The sequence below is a fragment of the Rhinolophus hipposideros genome (genome assembly GCF_964194185.1).
Source record: "Rhinolophus hipposideros genome assembly, chromosome: 9".
Classification (NCBI taxonomy): domain Eukaryota; kingdom Metazoa; phylum Chordata; class Mammalia; order Chiroptera; family Rhinolophidae; genus Rhinolophus; species Rhinolophus hipposideros.
The window spans coordinates 48,524,821-48,550,310 of record NC_138055.1 but is presented as its reverse complement, the minus strand read 5'-3'; the positions used below and the strand labels follow the sequence as shown (position 1 = coordinate 48,550,310).

The 25,490-nt window shown below is 34.1% G+C and overlaps 1 protein-coding gene across 3 annotated transcripts in view; it reads left to right on the top strand.

Annotated features, from left to right (window-relative positions):
• Positions 1 to 25,246, top strand: part of SCAF11 (SR-related CTD associated factor 11) — a 61,141-nt gene extending 35,895 nt beyond the window's left edge. For 2 of the 3 annotated variants that reach the window (XM_081061167.1, XM_081061169.1), the window contains 12 exons: positions 1,018 to 1,095; positions 4,118 to 4,218; positions 6,122 to 6,180; positions 14,945 to 15,000; positions 15,157 to 15,263; positions 16,722 to 16,823; positions 18,423 to 18,529; positions 19,159 to 21,915; positions 22,643 to 22,989; positions 23,985 to 24,203; positions 24,559 to 24,678; positions 24,932 to 25,246. In XM_081061167.1, coding sequence (XP_080917293.1) covers positions 1,018 to 1,095; positions 4,118 to 4,218; positions 6,122 to 6,180; positions 14,945 to 15,000; positions 15,157 to 15,263; positions 16,722 to 16,823; positions 18,423 to 18,529; positions 19,159 to 21,915; positions 22,643 to 22,989; positions 23,985 to 24,203; positions 24,559 to 24,678; positions 24,932 to 25,078 — 4,200 coding nt within the window. In that variant the 3' untranslated portion in view covers positions 25,079 to 25,246. The remainder of the gene's footprint in view (positions 1 to 1,017; positions 1,096 to 4,117; positions 4,219 to 6,121; positions 6,181 to 14,944; positions 15,001 to 15,156; positions 15,264 to 16,721; positions 16,824 to 18,422; positions 18,530 to 19,158; positions 21,916 to 22,642; positions 22,990 to 23,984; positions 24,204 to 24,558; positions 24,679 to 24,931) is intronic. The other variant, XM_081061168.1, reaches the window with a different exon arrangement.
• Positions 25,247 to 25,490: the final 244 nt, after the last annotated feature.

Genomic DNA, 25,490 nt, shown 5'->3' with positions numbered 1-25,490 from the left:
ATTGTATATCAGAGAAATAATTATAGTTGCACATTAATTTTGAAAGTATAGGAAATATATTTACATCAAAATGAAGTTGATTTAGAATCACAGAGTGGTCAAAAGACAATTTTCCTTAATCTATAAAGAATGCCTACAATTCAATTTAAAAAAGACCAGCAACCTAATAAAAAAAAATTGGCAGAGGGTATGAATAGTTTTAAAAATTCAACTTTGAATAACTTAAAAATATGAAAATGTGCTCACCCTAACTCATGAAAGGAAACATAAAATTAAAACTATTACTGCATACTACTATGCTGTTAAGAATGAGGCAGCTCTGAAATACTTATACAAACTAAGGTATATAATTAAAACAATGCAGTTCAGCATGTGAATTATAATACATTTTATATTAGAAAAATAATATACTATATGTACATATATGCATTGGCTATCTCCAAAAAGATATATGAGAAACTAGTTTTGGAAAGGGCATCTAAGTGGCTTGGGGGAAGGAGTGGAGGAGTTCTTCATTTTCTTCTTATCTTTAAAATTTTTTTATTTCTGGTTTAACTGTTCAAAATAATTAATTTTGGAATAAAATATTTTCATAGAATATTAAAATCTGTAAGGGACCTTTTACAGCTGATTTTCCCAAGTGCTTTAGATCCACAGAGCTAGCTGTTGATTAAAGCCCAGTTCTGCTTTCATTATACCAGTAGTTCTCAACTGGACAGGCAAGTCTTAAATAGGTATTATCTCGATAACAGAGATCTTCTCTCTCTTTCCCATTGTATTCCATTTACCTAGCATATAGTTGGTGCTCAATATATATTTGAAAAAAATTAAACAAATTTAAGGTATTATTACTCTGGCATGATATAGACAGAAGAAAGTATTTCATCTTCGAAAGAAGAAAAAATTATTTTTCTATTTCCTGTTCTGGTGGAAAACTTAATGAGTTTGTTATAGTTTAATTTTGATCTCTTCTAAAGAAACATTTGTAAAGTTATAATTTGTTACTCGTTTTTTCAGAGACTGGCTTCATGTCCTATTGACCGAAAACCCTTTCAGGCAGTGTTTAAATTCAGTGCTTTGGAAGGTTGTGTTAAGGTAAGGCTTATATTTTATTTTGCAACATGAACAGTATAAACTTCATTCTGTTTTGCTTTAAAAGATTTCCAGTTTGAGTAAATTTGTGAATTGTTTAACTTTAGTTTTAATATGTGATTATCATTCCTTCCCAGTATGACAAGTCCAGACTTTTCTACAAGGATTTAGAACTTCTGAATCTTTTTTTTTTTCTTTGCCCCCTAAAGAGAACATATTCATGGTGGTCACCTTATGATTTTCCACAAAATGTGTTAGATCTCTGATGCTCTAAAAGAAGTTTCACATAAAGTCTTAATTATATAATATTTGAATTTTTAGAATATTTTTAATGTTAGGACTTCTGTATTTAAAAAACATTTATTAATTGGCTAGTGCTTTGAACACATTTTTCTATTGAAAAAAATGTTTGAAATGGAATTTTAGATTCAAAGACGCCACCCCTATACACCTAAGTCCAAAATATCTGAAGTGTGTTTTTGTAAAAAATATTATAATATTATTATTAAGCCAATAAAATTAAATGGAAAACGGTTCTTTGTCCTTAAATTCTGGTGCTTGAAAGAAAATTAGTTAAAGTACAGTTTTATTGTAATGCTTTATCCTAATCAGGTCCGTGAGATGCATACACTAATAACACACCACGTTGATGTTAATTATTATGAACCATGATTATGATTTATAAGCATTTATTTTTGGCTTACAAATAACAGAAGAAAAAAGAAATAGGAACATATTCCTGAGTTAATGAGTAAAAGGTGAAAAGAGAATAATTAAGTAAAATGTATGAGAAAGATTTCTTGAGGTATCTCTAATAAGTCACGAATGATATATAGCAAAAGATGAGAATATTCAGTATATACATATGTGATGCCATTGAGGAGAAAAACAAACTAAGTCCATGACAACTTAGTTGCTGTCTATACGAGTAGGAAGGGATATGGAAGCAATATACAACTGTTTAAACATTGGATGTTCTCATAATTTGTTTTGATATATTTTTAACAGATGAGTCTCGATGTACAGATAAGACTGCAATTCAAATAAAATGACACATGAAAAGTGATTTTGCTTATTGTAATTGTGTAACTTTGGGTATCTATGCAAATCAGTATATATCTTGGAGAAAATATATAAATGTGTGTATTATAATCAAAATTAAAACATAACTTTTCTAAAAGGCATGTTCTGTATTTTTCTAAACTATATTATGTTGCTAAAGATTTCATTAGCATGAGCTAGTTTCCAAAGATATTTTCCTGTGAAATTTTGTTCTATTGCTTAGAACAAAAGGGTTTTATTTAATAGGGTTTGTACTTAAATTGAAAGTTTGGTGCACTGTTAATCTAATTTTTTCAAACTTAAAAGGTACTTCTTATATGTGATACTATCCATGTACTCTTAATATCTTTCTTTGATCTTTGTTTCTTTTGAATCTTCACTTTATTTTCCCTTTACAACTAAACTTGAATGAGACATCTGCACTTGCTTACTCCATTTTCTCAGTCAGTTCCCAGTCCCATTGAACATTCACTTCTGTCATTTAGTTTTACTAAAACTGTCCTCAGTAAGTGCCAGAATAATCCTCTGACTGGCCAATCCCATGGTATCTACATGTAATGCTGTCGAGTACCTTTTTTCCTTTGGCTTCTAGGACATACTTCTCTTACCGGTATGTATGTAAGTATGTGTGTATGTGTGTTTTACTTATCTGATCTTTTATAATCTTTGCCATCTCCCTGCCCTCCTTACCTTTTCTTAAATCATTAGGATGACTTCAGAGGATCTTCCTTTTAATTCTCTGGGTATACTTTCCTCCCAAGTCTTCTCAGCTACTTCAGTAGCTTTTAGCACTACCTGTGTTTGTATGGTTTCTAAAATTCTGTCACTAGGCTAGCCTAGATCTTCTTCCTTAGAATCAGACTTGTATTTCTACTTGTTGGGCATCTCCATCTGTAATACCAAAGGAATCTAAACATTAACAAATCCAAAAATCATCTGGGGATTTTCCATTTTTTTCTGTTTGCACCATTTTGCTATTCTTCTCAATGTCTTAAATTTGTTCCTTCTTCATTCCTCTTCTATTAACTCTTTGTAGGCCCTTATGCTGTCATCTAAGCTGATTCTGCCAATAGAAATAATATTCAAGCCACTCTAATTTAAATGTTTTAGTAGCCACATTAAGAGTAAAAAGATACAAATAAAACAATTTTTTATAATTTAATCAACACCTAATATGTTATTTCAACATGTCATACTTTTACAGAATTATTATTGAAAGATTTTACTTTTGTTGTTGTTCTAAGTCTTTGAAATCTTGTGTATATTTTACATTTACAGTACATCTCAATTCAGACAAGCCACATTTCTGTTGCTCAATAGCCACATGTGGCGAGTGACTATTTTCTCAGACAGTATAGATCTAGACCACGTATTATAACAGCTTTCTTCTGGTTTCCTGGCTTTTATAGTCTCTTTTTAACTGTTTTATTCTTCATATCACTGCCCAAGTTATCCTAAAAGACCTATTTGATCATCTCATTCACTTGCTTTAAAAACCTCACTTATTCTCTGATTCCTATACGAGCATTACCTTCTTGTACAATCATTTTCTTATTCAAGGCCCTTTATAATCTGGTCCTAATACTTGACGTCAACTTCATATCCTGCTAATCTTCCCAACTGCATTGGCTTCCGTGTTCTTTCCTCAGAGATTTTTTTCCTGAGACAAATTCCTCCTCATTCTTTAAGACCAACTCATAAATCATCTACTCGTTCTGTGCTTATATTTTTGTTATGAGCACTTAATCTGTTTATGTGCCTGTCTCTCACTATTTTGTTTCCCCAGAGTTTGTATTAAATTTATTGTTTGGCATGCTTGAATGAATAAGCGTATGTGTTTGGGCAACACTTTCATTGACAATTTTGTTTCTTTAATTTTTTATCTTATCAAGGAAGAAGTGACAGGTTATCATTTGTGGTGCTGGATTATCACTCTAAATAGGTGATTTTGCTTTTCTCATAGGTTCAAATAAAAAGACAGTTGAGAGAAACAAAGGACAAGAAAAATGAAAACTCTTTTAAGAAACAGCTCTCCTATCATGAAAATTCTAAAAGCTGCATGAGGTTAGTGATGAACTTTAGAAGTGGAAATGAAATGTGTAGAACCAGAAGGGAGCTAGTAAAAAAAATGAGTCCTTTTTTTTTAAATGATGCAGAGTTAAAATGTATTTAATTACTTCTTTTAAAGCACATATTTGATAATTCAAGGAAGGACAAGCTGAAATCTGAGAATATAATTTGAGTCCTGTCTTTGATGAATTGTTTTAGTATTTTTCTAATCTGTTTTAGATTGATAATTTTTGTAAAATAAAAACATTATAGCAGTGTAAAATTCCTATAAAATTTTCTGAATGCTTATCTCATTTTTGTACATATTACAGACCTATAAAGGCTGAGCAATGGTACAGACCACACAGCTCTGCTCTAGTCTGTATGGACAAATAGTAGAAAGTAATCAATGATAATAGCTCACCATTCTTCATGAGACAGTTATATTGAAACCACTTTTTATCCTCATTTTGCTTCTTTGTATTTCGCTGGCACTTGCTACCTACTATAACAAATGTTTATGTGTAATATTTTTTAAAGCCTGTTTGAATTTGTTTAACTGCTGTTAAACATAATTGCCTACAAATGCAGCGATTAGTGCTTGAGTTTAATAGGTATTTAACATATTTTTTAACTAATTTGAATTAGTAATGTACTGGAAATTAATTTTTTATTAATACTTAAAATAAGTTGTGCTAGTACATTTAAAATTTAAGCCCATTTTGATCTGAAATACATTTAGAGCTATCCAAAAGTTGTATTAAGTCAACATACTGAATTCATAATGAAATCTGTAATTCATTAGTACCTTTCATCAGAACACTAATTTCTTAAGAGAGTAAATTTATTTAGTTACCAAAATAGTTGACAATAGTCCCTGAGAGTTATTGAATCATGCTGCTAATTTATAACACTGTAGCTCTTTAGAGCTTAACTTTTGGGAAGTTATAGACCTCTTTGAGAATCTGAAGAGAGCTGTAGACTCCTCTTTCCAGAAAAACATGTCATAAAACACATACTTACAGACAAAACTTTGTATGTGATTTTAAGGGATTCATGAAACATCTATAAGAGCCCACCCATAAACCCAAGTTAAATGCATTAGAGCAAATTTTATTTACATTTTCCTTTAACTGTATCTTAGCTTTCATTCTTGCATTTATGTTTACATAGTGGATAGTAGTACACTTTTCCCAGGCATAATGAAGAAATACCTTTTGCTGTCTTCATTCTTAATATAATTTCTATCACTGGCTGTGACAGTGTCATGCACATGTATTTTTGTGCTTTCTCAGAATTACCCCAGTTCTCTTGGGTCTTGCTAAGAGTGCAGTGGCCGTCACTGTCTGATTTATAACAGGGTCATCCAGTGGGTCTAACACAGCTAAGGTAGTCCACATGCTTAACTGCTTTTTCTCACAGATTTATGGTAGGGGGATGGTATACGAAAATAACATATAAAATGATAATTTGCTTTTGCCCACTAAGTTAGACTCTTAGTGATTTCTCCCAAGTCCGTCAGCTATTGAATATATATACTACATTCTTTTTGCAGTCTTTTGGATGTTTCTAGCATTCCTCTCAGTCTTATGTTTGCTGCATATGCTTGGTCTCTGTAGCACTTTGACAGTATCCATTCAGTGTTGCCTCCCTTCTAAAGCAATCAAACCCTGACCATCCTTTCTTTGTGAAACTTTCTACCAGTTCTAGAGAATGGGATTGCAATGTGTTTTGTTTCTTAGTAGTGAACACTCCATTGTAAGTCACTGGAGTGGGAAGGGGCAACTAGTTATGCTTTCTTTGCTAGAATTTAAAACTCAGTGCCTAATGGGTTTCATTTTGGTGGGTAGTGAATTGAAAGTAAATGAGAAAAATGACAATTTTCTCTTAATTATTTCACCTTTTTTGATATTTACAGAAGAAAAGTCATAGGAGAAGAGCTACTAAGTGCAAAGCTTTATGACTTGAAGATGCATAGTAAGTGGCTTTTTACTTTTGTTTTCTACGTTTTTCTGTTTGTTTCTTACTTTAATGCTTGTATCAGAGTTCTTGCTAGTAACATTTTGGTTTGGTAAAATGCTAGTGCAGAGAACTCTGCTGAGCTCTGTACATTGTGCTCAGTCCTGCATAAACTGCTTTCATAGAGTCATTTATGTTATTCCCTGCCCTTTTTGCTTATGCCAAGCGTGGAGGAAGGGAAGAGGAGGGAGGAAAGAAGTGGGGAAGAAGGGAGAGAGGGAGGAAAAGGAAAAGAAGAAAAGGGTATTTTTCAATTACTTAGTGGTTAGCAATCTACATTGTGGTCTTACTCCATTCATTAGTGCAGAAGTCCTTAGGGGAGATGGGATAAAATACTTTGTGGGCCAGTAACTGGAAGCAGTAGCAAGGGAAGTCTATGACAGTGAGAAGTTAATTCACAATTCCCAGAGGAAGTTGTGGTTTGGCCTCTAGCCACACTTCTAATTTGAAACTTTGGAAATAAAGCACCTCTTACATATTTATCTACATGAGCAGTTAAATATTCCTGTCTTCTGTTCTTATCTAGTACATAGTTCTCCAATACAGGAAAGGTTTATGGCAGGGCCTGAGAAAAATGGTAGAGGAGTGCTTTGTGACTCCTCCTCGGAGCTCAGGCTGTTTCTTCTAAGGAACAACTGAGTCTGAACTATTTGTAAACGAGGTGAGCATTTAATTTCCAGGCTAGGTTACAATGAATTTCTCTTTATAGATAGAATTAACGAATTCATTGTTCTTAAAAGTAAATGATAATCAGCTTCATTTTTTTATACATTATGAATACAAAGTTTGGTTGTTGTTATGTTTTTTTCTGATTGGAATTAACATGATCTCTCAGGCTTATAGGGAGATCTATAAGATCTCTCAGATTTACAGATTAATAAATGTTCTGTCTTTGATAATTTGCTATTAAAGTGACATTGCACTAAAAGGACTTAGTGGTTAGATCAGTACTTTTTTTAAAGAATCTTAAATATCAAACTTCTTTGTTTTTCTATGTCATTGCTATACATTAGCATCCCTGTTTTATGGATAGACTTTGCACGGTAACTATAGGATCTGATAGAAAATTTACTGCTGACAGAGATTAAATGTTATAGATTTTCTCTACATAATTTGGCCTGCTCTATGTTAATCTTAGTTTTAAGGCTATTGTAATTTTAAGTATATGTCTCTTGCCCAGACTTATTTTTAGAGAGAAAAACATAGGCAACGCTGAAACCTAAATTGCTTCAGCGTGGTGAAGACCGTTTATAAGAATCTGTGAATTATTTGGATTTAAGAATTTGTTTTACTATTCAGAATATTAAATAACAAGTTTCTGGTGGATATCCTAAGCTAATTTAATATTGAATAATTAATTTAAATTATAGTTCTTAAAAAATTTTTTCTACGAGAAGGTTAACATTGTTGAAGGCCTGTAACCTACTCTTACTGTGGTATCTACTTAAAGGAAGATGCCCGAAGTCATTTGTTTGGTTTAGGGCAGAAATACTCATTGTACTTTATTTATGAATGAGTGAAACAGAGTACTAATACTAGGTAATTGTGTGAAAATATCTTAACTGAATGAGTTTGGATTTGAGGGGTACTGAGTACTTATTGATTACCCATTTTACAATGTTGCTTTTTACTTGAGGAGTTTAATACCTTCTAATATGGTCAGTTTTTGTTGTTGTTGTTTTTCCTGCATTGAAATAGATTATATGCCTAGTGAAATAGTTAGCTTGTATTTACGTATCATGTTTAATGAAAATTACCCAGGTTTAAATAAACATAAAAACTAATTGGTCTGTTTTGGAGGATGCTAGGAAGTTAACTCATTTTGAAAACCGGTACATTTATGAAAGGAAAGATCCAAACATGTGTCTAGCCTTTCCTAAATAAACTAGACATCAGCATAATTGAACAGGTGAAAAAAGGAAAGTTAAAATTTTTAGAAGTATTTCAGCCAATAATTGAAGATGGAATTATAAAATTTGAACATCAGCATTTTGTAAACTAATGAATTAATAGATCTAGGAAGTGATCAGCATCACAAAAGGAGAGACAACCAACCATTAAACACACCCTTGTGAAAGTAAATAACAAATACGCAGTAGTGTCACCAAAAAAAAAAACAACACACAAAAACCTCTGCATCTGATTAAGAAATCTAACTACTAATTTACAAGATATACATGCTCTATATAAGTGATAAGGGGATGCAATCAGCAAAATTTAGACCACAGAGAAATGACCTGGTTTCTTTAGTCAAAAAATTCCAAGGAGTTTAAAAGGGGTGTAGAACCTGTAGATTAAAAGAGACAAACATCCAACCAATCACAATGTATGGCCTTATTTGGATTCATATTCTAGCATGTACAAAGGAAGTTAAAAAAATGTAACTTTATGGACAATTGGGGAAAATGGAACATTGGGTATTTAAGTAATTATTGGGGTTTTGTAAATTTGTATATGATATTTATTATTAAATATGGTTTTAAATTTGTTTTTCACTTGTGATAATGGTATTAAGGATTTTTTTCCCAGCGAGCATTTATCGTTTTAGTTATACACTGAAATGTTTATTTATGCATTAAATGACATGATATCCAGAATCTGTTTCAAAATGATCTTGAGAAGGTAGTAAATTAACATTGGACATGAATTAATAATTGTGGAGGTTGGGATATGGGTATATGGGGTTTTATTATGCTATTTTTTCTACTTTTATATATAAAATTTTCTGTAATTAAAAGAAATGTGAGAATTCAATTGGCCATTTTTCCCTCCATAGTGGTACATAATATAATTCAAGGTCTTACAGTTAACTAAGGTCTTACAGTATAGTATAGCATATTGTTTTGTGTGTTTTTTCTAGTTAAACTTTCTTATGGGTAGTAATTGTGTTTTCTTGTGGCATTTTTTTCATGTTTCATACAAAGTGGTAATTGTTATTAAATACTTATTTTTTTTATTGAGTTTGGCTAGAATTCCCTGATAATAAAAGGTAACTGACTAATAGATGTAACAAACAGGAAACAGATTTGGAAAACATAATAAAAACATGGGTGACAATGATACCACCAATTCCAAGAAAGTAATTTCCTCTTAGTGAAAGAAAGAGACAAAGGATATTAGAAAGTAAAAATGGCTAAATGTTCATATTAATTAAACTTATTCTGTAGGTGTTTTTTTTTTGTATTTTATGGAATGTTCAAAATTGTTCATAATTATAAACTTGAAAACAATTTTAAAAGGCTAAATATCTTGACCCACATTGCAAAGCTAACAATTAGAGCAGCCAGATTTGATCCAGTTTTCTGACTACATATCCAGTGCCTCTCCCACTACAGCATGATACTGTTGCTGTCATCCATGCTAAGCCTCTCACTTTGTGGTCGTCTGTGACCTTTGTGGCAGTAAACTCAAATTACTGCCTTATTCTGATGGCTCTTGTGTAGATGCACTTTTGAGCTGAAAAACAATTCTTAACATAAAATTTACTATTTTTGATAGCATAATGTCTACTCCCTACTTACTAGACCAATAAACCTTGATTATTTTGCCTTACCATTCATAAATGTGATAGATACGTCTTTTTTTTTTTTTCAGGCTGAAGTTCATAAACCGTAGGTATTATTAAGTATTAAAGGTTTAAGAATTTTAACCTTTAATTTTCACATTTCTTATGAGATTTCTTAGGTATTAACAAATGGCCTCATTAGAAGACTAAGAGAACTTGTAAATGTTACTTATAATTGTCTCAAAATTTTGGAACAGTAATGAACCTGTCATGCAAGAGAGATGCAACCTTGTACCTTTAAATGTAGGTAGGCATTTGATGACTGAGCGATGCATAAGACAAAGTTCAAGTGAAGGTAGAGTTAGTGGGAAGTGTTGCAAATTTAAGTACATGTTTATTTACTCAGTTACACTGAACAGGAACCACGATATCCTAAGGATAATTTAAATTTCTTTTTATAAAAGAACTTCTTGAGAAAATGTCTGTCTCTTTGCCTAGAATTGCTTGGTGAGATTTTTTTAGAAGAACTCAGTTTTCGCTTCTTTAATTTCTTAGTTTTTCTGAAGCAGGAAGGGGCTTTGAACATTTATTTGTGACTTTGTACCTGAAGTTAATTATCTTCATGTTACACACAAGCTAATGAATAGAGCACATTACATTATGAATTTCTTTTATCTGGAGCAGAAATTATTAGTATAACATTAGTTAAATTTTAGCAGGCATAGTAGACAATTTTATTGGAAGTAGGTTCCTTGGATTTTGTACTGGTTTTTCCATTAAACCATCTGTGACTCTAGGAAAAAGATACAAACTGTTTAATGTAGTTTTTCATTCAATGAAGATGGTGTTGCCTCACTAGAGGTGTTATAAAAGGTTAACATACTTTTTGGCAAATTGGTTAAGAAAATATCACTTTCATTCTTCAGTCATACTAGAGAAAATGAATTATCATCGTGCTTTTAAAATTGTAACCTCCTTTATGTACTTTGTTCTTGGAATGAATATTAATCTTTAGTTTGGGCTAATAGTTTATAATTGATATAGTTTATGCAAAGTATCCTCTTTTCAGGTATTTCTTAATGGAGTACTTCTTTAAGTATATGCTAGGTCCATTTAATTGTAGCTTTATTAACAAATCAATTAATCAAACTTTAATTGGGTGCCGGCCAAGCACTCGGTTCTAAGCTCTGAGCTTTTATTATACTGGTTTATATTGTAGAAAAACAAACTACAAATATCTTTTGGGATTAGTGTATCATGAAACATGTTTGAGATATGTTGAATTCAAACAAGACACGCTTTCAGGGAAGCATAGCAGATTGAGCACCTGTTTAATTCTCTAATCCCTCCCAGAACCCTATTAAAATGACAATAAAGGAATGAAAAGAAAATTTTAAGAGAACCAGAGAGAAGAGACAGCAGATAAGAGAGAGATGTCCATAAAACAAAAGCTCGAAAGTGATTGTATTACAAGTTGAACGGTAAACTATTCTTAGCAGAAAGCTGAAACCTAAACCTTTCATGGGGAAAAGTTAAGAATCAAATCAGTTCATGTACCATAGAACCTTAGACAGTCTTGGGTCTCAAGGACTCCATTATCTCTGAAGGCAGGGATATGGGGTGGTGCCAAAAAAGAATTGATTAAAAAAAATTTAAGGAGCAGTTTATCTTGTATATTCCTGGCTGAACAGGGTAGGGGAAGGAGTCTGTCTAGACAAAGACTGGAGGCATACTCTCTAGAGTGAATGGTTGAACCAGATTAAAGTCTAGCGTAAAAGAGTAGAGGAAACAGCAGAGACGGAAATTAAGTCAAATGTTGAGGCCTCTAATTCTCTTCCTGTGGTCATTTTTCAAAGCACTGGCAGTCTTGCTTGTTCCCAAAGTGGGAGATAGGCACCTTCTGAGATACTTACTGTCTTGTCTAAGAGCAAAGACTTAGAGACACATTTGGGAGTCTCTGGATGAAATAGCCGGATCACCCTACAGTGAATCTAGTTAGTTGAAAGGCTATGACCACCCATCCACACCATTTTCAATCAGTATTTTAGTGTCCCATAAACAATCAGGGATCACCAGATATTTGAGGGAAACCTTGGTCCAATATAATAGAGATCAAAACAAAGACAAAAGGAGCCGGATAGAACAAACCTAGTGCTGGGAAACGGAACAACTTAAAAATTAATATCCTCAGAGATAAGAGAAGGGATATTTCATCAACGAAACAAAACTAAAAAAACTTTCGGAAATGAAAAATCTTATAGCAGAAATTTTAAAAATTCAACAGGAGTAGCCGATAAACTGAGAAATCTCAGAGTAGGACGAAAAGTCAAAGAGATGATAGGGTATTAGTCCACGGGGTTCAGTAATGAAAAATAAAATTTCAAAAAGGAATAAAAGCAAATGGCAGAAAGTTATCAAGAAAAGTACTACAAAGGAAAATTTCCCAGAATAGTAGGGTGTGAGTATCCAGATAAAGAAGTAACCTAATACCTAGTAAGTGTTCCTTACTAGGTGTAAGTACTACACTAAGTGTTTCATAAAATTCTAGAACTCGGCAGATAACAATATCCTAAGAGCTTCTAGAGAGGGAAAACAGACCATGTGTGAAAGAATGTTATCAACAACAGATGGAACAGCGGAGCAATGCCTTGAAAATTTGGGGGAACATAATTACTAACCTAGAAAATTCTGTACTTTGCCAAACTGTCAATAGAGTGTTAGGGCAGAATAAAGACATTCTCAAACATAAGAGCTGCAAAATTCATTCTCCTGTACTTTTTCTCAGAATTCTGCTAGAGGATGTGTATGCTTCATTAAATGAGAAAGTAAATGAAGGAACAACGAGTGATTCAGAAAATAAGTTTCAACTCAGGGAAAAGATAACAGATTATAGAGGACAGTTCCAGAATGACAGTTGAACAGCAGCTTTTAGAGAGTTACTAGTTCAGATTGGCGCAGGACAAAGGAAGAGTATTTCCAAGAGAGAGGGGAATAGACTTGAAGTATGAGTTGATGTATTTGCGTGTATTAAGACGAGACTTACACTTTTGTAGAGTTAGCTAAATTAATGATAGGTAATACAGGAAAACAAAGAAAAGGGAAAACAAAGCAGTTGTTAACCCTAGGAAAAGCAAGAAATTGCATAAGAAAAGTAATCAGAATTCAGTATATGGCTCAGCTGTGAATAATGTTTATATGTAGTTATAATGTAATGCTGCATATATCAAATGTTGATAAATCAAAAAGAACATAGGGTGGAGGCAGCAAAGGAGATAGGTAGGGCAGTGGTATAAAAGTCTTTATCTTCTATAGTAAAGAAAACAATAGAAAAAAATCGGAAACCAAAAAAATCAAGGTAGGATAGTACAAGCATGTGATGTAGAAATAAAGAGGTTCATATTAGAAGCAGCTAAAGACTTTGAGGAGTGCTTTTGGGGAACCAAAAGCAAGAGTAGAGATTTCTGTAGTTCTTCTTTATAAGCCTAGACATGCTGTTTGACTTCTGAAAGTATGTGCATGCATTACTTTGATAAATGTTAAATGAAAAGGCATACCACTGCTGTCTAAAGCAGATAGATTAGGAGGGTGGATTTCTGAAATGGTCTCTAGGAAACCAAAATTTAGACAAATCCGTCAATATTGAGCACTTCTAAGATTGTTATTGGAACTACTCAGTAATTACCTGAGAATTACCCTGAAATATGTGAAATAGCTTTTGGACTGGATTTTCACACTTAACATTGGCCAGAAAACTAACAGTTCTTCCAATAGAGAGCATTTTGTCAAAGGGTGGCTTCCTGAGATAGGCTTCCAAGTGAAAGAGTGCTATGTAAACAGTACATACTCATTAAGTATTGAGTGAATGAAACCTGAAGGAAAACAATTCTGCGCCCTCAGGGTATAAAAGATACTATATAGTTACAACACAGCAATTCCTTGTCTAGCTAAGGAAGTAGTTGTTTCTAGGAAAGTGGCTGGGTACCTATCACATTTTTATTTCTGGCTTCTTTGAGCAATTTAAAAAACCTGTATCATCTTTTAAATATACATCAAAGGGTAGGAAAATAAGTTCCTGGAACTCAGCCATCATTCCTGTCCCCAACGTTGAAATTACATTTGTTAACAACAGTTCTGGGTGGTACATGTGTGAAGGACGGATAATAGCACCAATCCACAGCTGTTGTATAGTAACTTAAAAGGAAATTGGTATGCTATTAAGTAGAAAGTAGGCTATTACCAATGGACTGAGAGAAGAAACCCCAAATACATGTGGTCTTTCAATAGCAGGAAACAGGCCTCCTAGTTAAAGTGATTGATTTTGAACAGTCAGTAGGCCCTTTATGAGGCAAGCAAGGATGAAGACTGAAAGAGATCCGTTGCCATTTACACTGTATACTTTTTTGAGAGTTCTAAGCAGAGAGCATTGACAGTACCAGCTGCAGTTTATTGAGGACAAGTGTATTAACAGGTATAGATGACTAATAACATAGGCTTGATGGTAAAGAAAAACTAAGAGCAGTAACCTATAAAGATGCTAACACAATTTTTGTGGTAAGCAGAAACTACCCTTTTATCTTACTTAACCTGAAAGTACATATCCCTAGAAATAAATTTCCAGATGAGATAGGTAAAGCCAAAAAATGAGTCATAAGCAATGCAGCCAGAAATGTGGCTTTAACAGAAAGCTGTTTTAATCAACATTTCTACTTTTCCTAACTCTAATTATAAAGTTTGAGGAGGAAGGAGGGTACTTACTTGAAGTTGGTGCCAGTGGTTAAATGGTAATTTATAGGGCCAGCCTGGTGGCTCAGGCGGTTGGAGCTCCGTGCTCCTAACGCCAAAGGCTGCCGATTCGATTCCCACATGGGCCAGTGAGCTCTCAACCACAAGGTTGCTGGTTCGACTCCTGGAGTCCCGCAAGGGATGGTGCAACTAAGATTGAACACGGCACCTTGAGCTGAGCTGCCGCTGAGCTCCCAGATGGCTCAGTTGGTTGGAACGTATCCTCTCAACCATAAGGTTGCTGGTTCAACTCCCGCAAGGGATGGTGGTCTGTGCTCCCTGCAACTAACAACGGCAACTGGACCTGAGCTGCACCCTGTATATATTTCTACGTGTTCTAACTTTCTTTTGTCAGTATAGCAGTATTAATACTTGGTTTTACAGCCTTATAAAAATTAAGACAAGCTAATCAAATCTTTTTGTGTTTTTGTACAGGAAACTCTAAATACAGTGAAATAGGAGGAAAGAAAAATGCAACAATAAAGATAAAGGTTTGTTGAACACTTTTTCTTAGATAACACTATGGTTGTTTAGTACATAACTAGTGCCTCAGGTATATCAAAATATTTAAATATAACTGTTACCAACTATTATGGAGGGGTTTTTTTGTTTGCTGTTTCATTAATAACCTCTTTTTACTTTTCTAGCCTCAAAGATCAAATCAGTGTACAAGTCAATGCTTCAGAAATCTTTTCTCCAATATGTTTTCTTCTAGTCACACTGGAGAATCTTCTTTTACCTGTAGAGCTTACTGGTTAGTATTTTCTACTTTTAATTTACACTTTTATAAAAAGTATAATGTTTTAGTTGTAATTAACTTTTGGTAGAAATTTAAACTCAGGCTCAACAAACATTGTGAAAGCCCACTTTGTTTTTGTTTTCTTGAAAAATAGCAAAAAGAAAACCTGTTGTTTTGTGACCCTCTGTTGTGCAATGATTACCTGCACTAGTGGGCTTTGTTTTCATTAATAGTAAATTAAGTTGTTCTACACAGGCTTCTTATGTGATAGACAAGTAGGCTACTTTTTAAATTGTGGAGGTAGTACTTAATAAAGCAGAACCCTTTCAGAAAATATCCAGTCATCTTTGAACCATAGTGACTGGCAGGTAGATAGGTAGATAGGTAGAGATATAAGTTCTGACAATTAAGTTCGCGAACTTGTTGCAGTGATGTTGCTAACCTTTTTTGATATCAGAGGGATCATTCATTATGAATTTGTACCAACTAGACAAACAGTTAACCAAGTTTACTATTTGGAAGTGCTGTATAGGCTGTGTGAAAAAGTTCGATGACCTGAACTTTCCACCATCAATTCATGGTTCTTACATCACAACAATGCACCAGCTCACACGGCACTGTCTGTGAGGGAGTTTTTACCCAGTAAACAAATAACTATTGGAACACCCTCCCTACTCACCTGATCTGGCCCCCAGTGACTTCTTTCTTTACCTGTAGATAAAGGAAATATTGAGAGGAAGACATTTTGATGACATTCAGGACATCAAGGGTAATACGACAGCTCTGATGGCCATTCCAGAAAAAGAGTTCCAACATTGCTTTGAACGGTGGACTAGGCACTGGCATCAGTTCATAGCTTCCCAAGGGGGGTATTTCGAAGTAATCGTGGTGATACTCAGCAATGAGATATGTTGCACCTTTTCTAGGATGAGTTTGCGAACTTAATAGTCAGAACACGTATGAGGAATTTGAAGACTAAATTGGAGTTTTAAAATCACAGAGTTTGTTGAACTAAGACAGATTAAGATTGTGTGATTTAAGTTTGGCAAGTCATCAAAGGATACAATTATATCTGAATAGCCTTTTGAAAAGCTGAACTATACCCATTTTTTTGTTATATTAACCATACCTTCCTTTATTTTCTTCTTTTGTCCTCCGATTAGTTTCAGGAGGAAACAATTCACCTACAGTTTCTGCCAGCACTACTTGCTGCAGCTTTGGTTTATGGGATAGAAATAGTGTTGCTTTTTCTCTTCCAATAATAAGAATGTTAATCTCAAATTGACTTTATATACAAATTTTACTTATATTAGGAATGAGTTCATTTTCAAAGGGCTTAAATAGGAAAATATTCTTTTTAATGCAATTTATAATGCTAGATATGAAAACGTCTGCTACATATCATGTAATCCAATTGTTACTCCAAACTTAAATTTTGGGGATTCTGATGAAGGTCTAAAATCTATCTTTTAGTACAGAATTTATAGAAGTCAATGAAGTCAGTGCATTGATTAGGCAGAAGAGACAGGAACTGGAATTGTCATGGTTTCCTGATACATTACCTGGAATTGGAAGGTAAAAAAAAAAATGTTTACTAAAGTGTTTAAATGCTAACACGAGCACAAGATATTATTAATATATAAGTACAAAGGTATTTTGTTCAATATGTTTCTGAGGAAGTTTTGTACAAATTAAATTGGTGTTTCAAATGCCTAACGAAGATTGCTATTTAAAAATCACCTGAAAAGAATGTTTTATTTATGTTTAGTAAATGTAGGTATGTAATTCATTTAAAAGAGAGAGCACCTAAAAAAATAAAAATAAAAAAAACACCTAAGAGAGTCATTATTAATAATAGCATTCAGATCTGTCATCCTTCCTCTACTCTTTTTCCCCATTCCAATCTTACCTGTGTGCGGTTAGCTGAATTACTGCCTTTATGATGATATTTCCCCTCTCAAAAATGTTCTTTTAAATAACTATTTGATCAGATCCCTACTCTGCCCTGGCATTCATGATTTTCTGTAATGTAGTCCTTTTTTAGTTTAAGTCCTGAAGCTACTGGCACATCGCTAGAGACATGATATGTACTTAAATCAAGCGCCACTGCAAAACATTGATCAAGGTCTTTTCCTGAATATTCATTCCTGCAACTTCTTGTAACTTTATGTGTGATCACTGTAATAAAGTTCTGCATAGGGCCCTTCTCCTTGTAGGAATGACAGTAGAACACAAATAGAACTAAAATTAGGAAGCCCATATATGTATAATATGAAACCTTTTTGTAGAGTTACATATAATTTTGTACATTTGTAACGTACACATTGTTTTTCATGCTTCTCCACCTCCCTACTGCAGAATCTCACCTTATATTAAATAATATAGTCAAGCTGAGAGTAGATTGGGTTTGGATGCAGAAACTTTGGGCTATTAGCAGGTCTGTATGTCCACTGGAAACTTTGAAGAGTTACCATTTTTAGATGGAGGGGTTTTAGAGTATAGTAATAGAAATCAGTTTTTTTTTAATGTATATATTTTGATGTTTGGGGCCTTGACATATGTTATAAAACAAAGAAATTAACAAAAACTGATATCTATGCTATACTTCAAAATTCGATTAATATAGTTCTGTTATTCAAGTTTTTATTCATGGACTGATTTCCCTTTGACCTCACTAATTTCTTTAAAACCTTGATTAATTTGACTAAATTATCTCTTAGGTTGCCTGGAAAGGGATGGGGTCGTAAGGGGCATGAAGGTTTATGGAGTGGTAGAAGGGTTCTATTTCTCTATTGGGGTTGTGGTTACTTTTTTTTTTTTAAGAATAGCAAAAAGAATAAAAGCTAAAAAAATTCTTGACAAAATAAATTATTTAAAAGAGAAACAACTGTTATATATTTAAGTTGCCTTTGACCTCCCTTTGCCCTTAATTTATCAGAAAAACATGCTTTTAAAGGTGTTTTTTTTTTTTTTTCTTTGCAGCCATTGGTAGCCATTCTCGAACAATGAGTAACCTTGAATTTACATTTTTAGCTATTTGGGCAAAAAATAATTTAAGCATACTGTATTTTAATGTTGCTAACCTGATTTGGAAAATTAATGATTTTAAATTGCTGGTTTAATTTTTTTAAACCAGTTAAGCAAAAATGTCTTTATTTTGTTTTGAATTTTCAGAATTGGTTTTATACCCTGGAATATTGAAACAGAAGTCCTTCCTCTCATCTCTTCTGTGTTGCCAAGAACTATTTTTCCAACAAGTACCATATCTTTAGAAAATTTTGGTAAAGTTTATGAAATGTTTTTCTAGTTTTTAAAAATTATGAGCTTCCAATCTCATAAAAAGTGAGTGTTGGTGACTTATAAAAGCTGTAAAATATGATATAAACAGTACTTCCTAAATATTTCTGTAATATTTGGACAGTGACTTGACTTTAAAATTGTTCCAACTAGAAAATCCCTTTTACTTTAAGAAATTACAACTTCAAGTCTTCAAGGAACTAATTAGATCTTTAGAAGTAACATCTCCTGTTAATTGTGAACAAATAGTTTGAGTCCTTATCTATTTGTGGATAACTTATTTTCTCTTGCTTTGTGCCTAGATAATACAAATTCATAAAGCAAATGGCAGTTATCAGACCGAACATATTTTCTTTAGTTTGTTTTTTTTTCCTACAAAATTGCCTACATGGATTCAAATCTTGCAGTAACTCATTTTAGTAGCATTAAAAGAAGCTGATAAGTACCTGATATTACTCAGATGTTAGTAGCTATGCATTTCTTCATAATTTGATTCATAAATGTATTTTGTTTCACTGTTATACCTATTTTATGCTAAAATAATCTGAAGCCAAACTATTATCATTTATTGAAACGTACTTATTTTTTACTTTTTTAACAAATACATTATTAGGTGCTTCTTGCAAGGGATATGCATTAGCACATGCTCAAGAAGGAGATGAGAAGAAGCAAACTTCTGGTACATCAAACACCAGAGGATCAAGACGAAAACCTGCAGCAACAACTCCTACACGGAGATCTACGCGTAACACAAGAGCTGAAACAGTCAGTCAGTCTCAGAGATCTCCAGTATCAAATAATTCTGGGTGTGATGCCCCAGATAACAGTAATCCATCTGTAAGTCTTTCCTCTTCAGCTGAGTCAGAAAAGCAAACAAGACAGGCTCCAAAACGGAAGTCTGTAAGAAGAGGAAGAAAACCACCTTTACTGAAAAAGAAACTTCGGAGCTCTGTACCTCCTCCTGAAAAATCATCTTCCAGTGATTCAGTAGATGAAGAAACAGCAGAATCTGACACACCAACTGTGTTAGAGAAACAGCACCAATCAGATGCCGAAAGTAGTAACACTTGTACTATGCCGACAAATGTAGAAAATGAGTCTGCTAATGGCTTGAGAAGTTGCAGTGAGCAAATAGAAGAAAGGGAGGAACACACTGAGAACCGTGATACAGAGGAAAGAGTGGACTCTTCATATTCTGAACCTTGTACCCAGGGTCCTCCTGTGCTAGTTGGAGAGGAGGAAAAAGTTCAGAAAGTTGAGGATACAGGTATAGAGGCTAATGTTCTGTGTTTAGAAACTAGTGAGAGTTCTAAAAATATTTCTGAAAAAGGAGGTGATCCATTAGAAAACCAAGACCAAATATCTGGACCTTCAGAATCAGAGATAAAAGCAGATCTATGTACAGATCGTCCTCCCGGTGATTTTATTACATGTTCCGCATCTGAAATTGAAGTACACCAACCTGTACCCAGCCTAAGTGAGTTACCTGAGGATGCAGAGTTAGTGGTTAATGAAGAAAAGGTTATAGTGATTAATGAAGAAAAGGTTATGGAGAGTCCTGTAGTGGAAATTATTGATCATGAAAATTCTACAGTAGAAACAGAACAGCTTGTAGACAGCCCCAAATTAGAATCTTCTGAAGGTGGAATTATAGAAACAGTGGACAGAACATCTGTTGAGAGCTCAGAGGTTCAGTTACCTGGGCATGTTGAAACAGAAGGTGCAGAAATAATTGCAATGTGTGGTACTTCAGAAAATGAAAATTTCAATATTATTCAAGACTCTGAAAATAATTTATTAAAAAATAATCCTAACACCAAGTTAGGCGAATGTTTAGAAGAAAAGACTGAATCTCTGGTTGAACATCCCAGACCTACAGAATTGCCTAACACACACATTGAACAGATTCAGAAGCATTTTAATGAAGACAATAATGAAATGGAATGTGATTCATTTTGCAGTGGACAGAATGAATCTGGAATTGAACTGTCTGTAAATGCCGATGCTAAACAACTTAAAAATTCTGTGGAGCACAGCTCTCAAAATAATATGCCATCTTCTTGTCCTGCAAGTGAAAAGGTTGAAACTGTATCTCAACCATTTGAAAGCCCGATAGATGTGATAGATAAAGCCAAAAAGCCTCGTACTCGAAGATCGAGATTTCATTCCCCATCTACAACTTGGTCACCCAACAAAGACACCACACGAGAAAAGAAGCGGTCTCAGTCTCCATCTCCCAAAAGAGAAACTGAAAAAGAAAGAAAGTCTCGATCACCATCTCCCAAGAAAGAATCTGCAAGAGGACGGAGAAAATCTCGTTCTCAGTCCCCAAAAAAGGATATTGCAAGAGAAAGAAGGCGATCTCAGTCTCGATCTCCAAAGAAAGATAGCACTACTAGGGACGGAAAAAAATCAGAATCACTCTCCCCAAAAAGAGACACTTCTAGAGAAAATAGAAGGTCACAGTCAAGAGTGAAAGATTCCTCCCCTAGAGAAAAATCCAGTTCTGGGAGCAGAGAAAGAGAAAGTGATAGAGATGGACCACGGAGAGATAGAGATAGAGACAGAGACAGAGACAGAGATAGAGATAGAGAAAGGAGAACCAGAAGGTGGTCTAGGTCCAGATCTCGTTCTAGGTCATCATCAAGATCTAGAACAAAAAGTAAGAGTTCATCATTTGGTAGAAATGACAGAGACAGTTACTCTCCTCGGTGGAAGGAAAGATGGGCAAATGATGGTTGGAGATGTCCACGAGGAAATGATCGGTACAGAAAGCATGACCCAGAGAAACAGAATGAAAATACAAGAAAAGAAAAAAATGACATAAGTCCAGATGCTGATGGTCCAAATTCTGCTGACAAACATAGAAATGACTGTCCCACTTGGGTAACAGAAAAAATAAATTCTGGTCCTGACCCAAGGACCAGAAATCCAGAAAAGTTAAAAGATTCTCACTGGGAAGAAAATAGAAATGAACATTCAGGGAATTCTTGGAATAAAAACTTTGGTTCAGGTTGGATGTCTAACCGTGGTAGAGGTAATCGTGGCAGAGGCACTTACAGAGGTAGTTTTGCCTACACAGATCAAAATGAAAATCGGTGGCAAAACCAAAAACCCCTCTCAGGGAATTCAAATGGTTCAGGGAATGAGTCTTTCAAGTTTGTGGAACAGCAACCCTATAAACGGAAAAATGAACAAGAGTTCTCATTTGATACACCTGCCGATAGATCAGGGTGGACATCTGCATCTAGTTGGGCTGTGAGAAAGACTCTGCCAGCAGATGTGCAAAACTATTACTCACGACGAGGGAGAAATTCTTCAGGTTCACAGTCTGGATGGATGAGACAAGAGGAGGAAACAACTGAACAGGGTAACATATTCTGTTTATTAGTGCTATTTTATTTAAGGAAAGAGATTATAAATTTAATACCTTATTTGCATGAATTGAAATGATCCCTGTTTATAGTTTTATAATGTTAAATTCCAGTGGTTTATAGGCCACTTTGCATTATGTAAATACATATATACATATGCCTCCCCTGACCCAAACCTTACCAAAGACTTTAATATTTTAAGTACAGTTTATTACAATAGAAAAATTTGGGATGTTTCTATGTAGGGTATCTTGTATTTCTTTTATTTCAGATGTGTGCACTTGAATTATTTTGATCACTGTTCTCATATAAGTTACTCTTGACGAAAATTTAGCTTGGCTTTTCTCATTAAGAACATTGCAAGAAAAAAGCTGTTGAAGATTTAAAATTTGATTAACTTTACTTTTAATTAAGTAACCTAAATAAATTTTGTATCTAGTTAACTAGTCAGTAAGTTTCTTGAGCTACTGATTCTTGGCTAATATTGATAGATATGTCAACTTATTCTTAAAACTAATTTTAGTTGAATGTTTTCTTTTAGTTGAAAACTAGCCCATATCATCTAGAAATGACAGGATTCAGCTAAATAATTGGAGATTGGTTTAGGTGTTCTCAGTCTGTTAATTGGCTGTTTAATTTTACTATAACCAATGGTTCTTTGCTTCTCTGTCTAAAGAAATGTATAACATGGTTTTTTTCACAAGCCTTTTTTTCTTTTGATAGATTCTAACCTAAAAGACCAAACAAATCAACAAGGTGATGGTTCTCAGCTACCTATAAATATGATGCAACCACAAATGAATGTAATGCAGCAACAAATGAACGCACAACACCCGCCTATGAGTATCTTCCCATACCCCGTGGGTGTTCACGCCCCTCTGATGAACATCCAGCGCAGCCCATTTAACATTCACCCTCAGCTGCCCTTGCACCTGCATCCGGGAGTGCCTGTCATGCAGGTCGCGGCTCCTACCAGTGTGTCTCAGGGACTGCCGCCGCCCCCGCCCCCGCCCCCACCATCCCAGCAAGTCAGCTACACTGCTCCACAGCCAGATGGAAAGCAGTTGCAGGTATGTTTTTGGCAAGTCAAGTTTACTCATCATAGCCACTGTAACATTTAGCTGTGGGGCTGGGGGAGAGGCTTCCTAGCATCCAAAACAATTGTTTATTGGATTAGGTTTATGGTAAATCTTCAAAACTCTCTTTCACGTCCTTCCCAAAACTCCCAGCCCTCAGGTACGATAATGAATTGAATGCGTATGTCACATTTAGGCTACATTTTGCTGTTACTGATACCCAAGTAGGTTTTGTCAGATTAAGAAGACCAGATCATGAGCCAAACTAGAATGAAGTCATGGGTGCGTTACATTTTTTCCCTAATTTATTGGATTTTTTAGGGGGTGGGAACTTGTGATAAAATACTGTGACGAAGCTTATATTGTCTTGTTTGGACAAACACCAGGTAAAACTGTTAATTATCCGTTATCATCTGTGTTTCATTTTCACGAATTTACCATGCTAAAAAGAAAGGTGCCTCTAAGGCATATAGAAAATTTGAATAATTTATAAACATTGTGTTGCTTATAGTTTTACGTCTATATTTCAGAAATTCTGTAATCCTGACAGCAAGATATAGTTGGAAGACCAGGGGAATGGGATTCCAGATATGGGATCTAATGTCTTTATCTACTATCAACTCACTGCAAGCCAGTGACTTCACTGCCTCATTTTCTCCCATCTTTAAGGGGGGGGGGGCACTTTAATTTTCATGAAGAGCCTTGCAGGAAAGATGCTATTCTTTAAATGCTGTTCTTGTTTTTAGTGTTGGTGTCAGAACATTACACATGTATAATTTAAAAGTCATACTGATATTTTAAATAGGGCTCTGTTTAAGAATATTATTCATTTTTCTTCAGATTTCTTTAGATATAAATGACCTGAAATATGCCTTTTTCTTAAGTACTGTTGAATTGCTTTGAGTTTTAAATGTTATTTCTAATACATGATTAAAAGACTTCTATTGAGTACAAGTAATTAATTAACTGATGATAACTCTTTAAAACAGGGCATTCCTAGTGCTTCTCATGTAAGTAATAACATGAGTACACCAGTCTTGCCTGCTCCGACAGCAGCCCCAGGAAATATGGGAACAGTTCAGGGACCAAGTTCTGGTAATACTCCGTCATCGAGTCACAGCAAAGCCTCTAATGCTGCTGTAAAATTGGCAGAAAGCAAAGTAAGTGTTACAGTGGAAGCCAGCGCAGATAGCTCGAAGACAGACAAGGCAAGTTCAAGGTTGACAGCAACCTACATAATTTTGTATATGATAAAATTGAAAAAAATAACAGCTTTCTATTATATAAATGGTGAAGGGACTTTATTGATAATCTTAAATTCTAATATTATTTGAAGGGTTCTATCTGGATATATTGATGCCCAATGAGTTACTAGTAACATTTCATGTTTTTTAGAAATGTTTGATACGTATGTTAGTAAATAACTATTTTGTGTTTATGACACTTGAAGAGTTCCTTCTAATAATGTAAATGTGCAGTGTTTTCAGTTAGTTTTATATTTAAAAATTTTTTTTGAAAGTATGCAATTGGGCAAAATAATAATTATACATTTTCTCTTACCAGAAATTGCAAATTCAAGAAAAAGCAGCACAGGAGGTAAAACTGGCCATTAAGCCATTTTACCAAAATAAAGATATCACCAAGGAAGAATATAAAGAGATTGTACGGAAAGCAGTAGATAAAGTAAGTTATAGCTTTAGTGGAGTTAACGTACATATTGTTCTGAACCTTCTCTACTTTACTAAAGGGATACTTAAGTCTAATTAAAATAATAAGAGTTAGCTTCTTCTAATTCTTGTCAGCTTTTTTACCTTTGAACAAGTTCACATGAGATACGAAACGGAAAAATGTCTAGTTATCTCTTTGGGGTTGTTTTTTACAAAGCTTTCTATTTTGCTCCCTTTAATAAGAAAAAAATCCCCTCCTTTTTTCATAGGTTTGTCATAGTAAGAGTGGAGAAGTCAATTCTACTAAAGTGGCAAATCTGGTTAAAGCCTATGTAGACAAATACAAATATTCACGGAAGGGAAGCCAAAAGAAAACTCTGGAAGAACCTGTGTCTACTGAAAAAAACATAGGCTGAAATGGAGAGCATTCTGAAGGACACTATCGCGATGTCTGCAAAGTGCAATTTCAACATGTACCTTTAACTGAAAATCATACATAACTGTGATTGAAATTTGGTTTTGATAAAATTATTTTTTTTAACATAGGATATAATGTTTTGTTCTAAATAAATAATAGTTCTGCACTGCAACTTCTATATCTTTTCCTTTTCCCACCCCCCAAAAACTAAAAGCAAATTCAAGGGAAAGTAAAGGGGTTAAAGGAATGTGCATTTTTACTAGGACTGTGTTATAGTGTGGATACTGGAAGATGTACAGCTTTTTGATTTGAACAATGGAGTGCATAAATTAGAAATTTCTAAGTGCACTGGTTTTGGAAGAGATATATATATATATATAATACATTTATTCTGTCAGGCTAAAAATAAA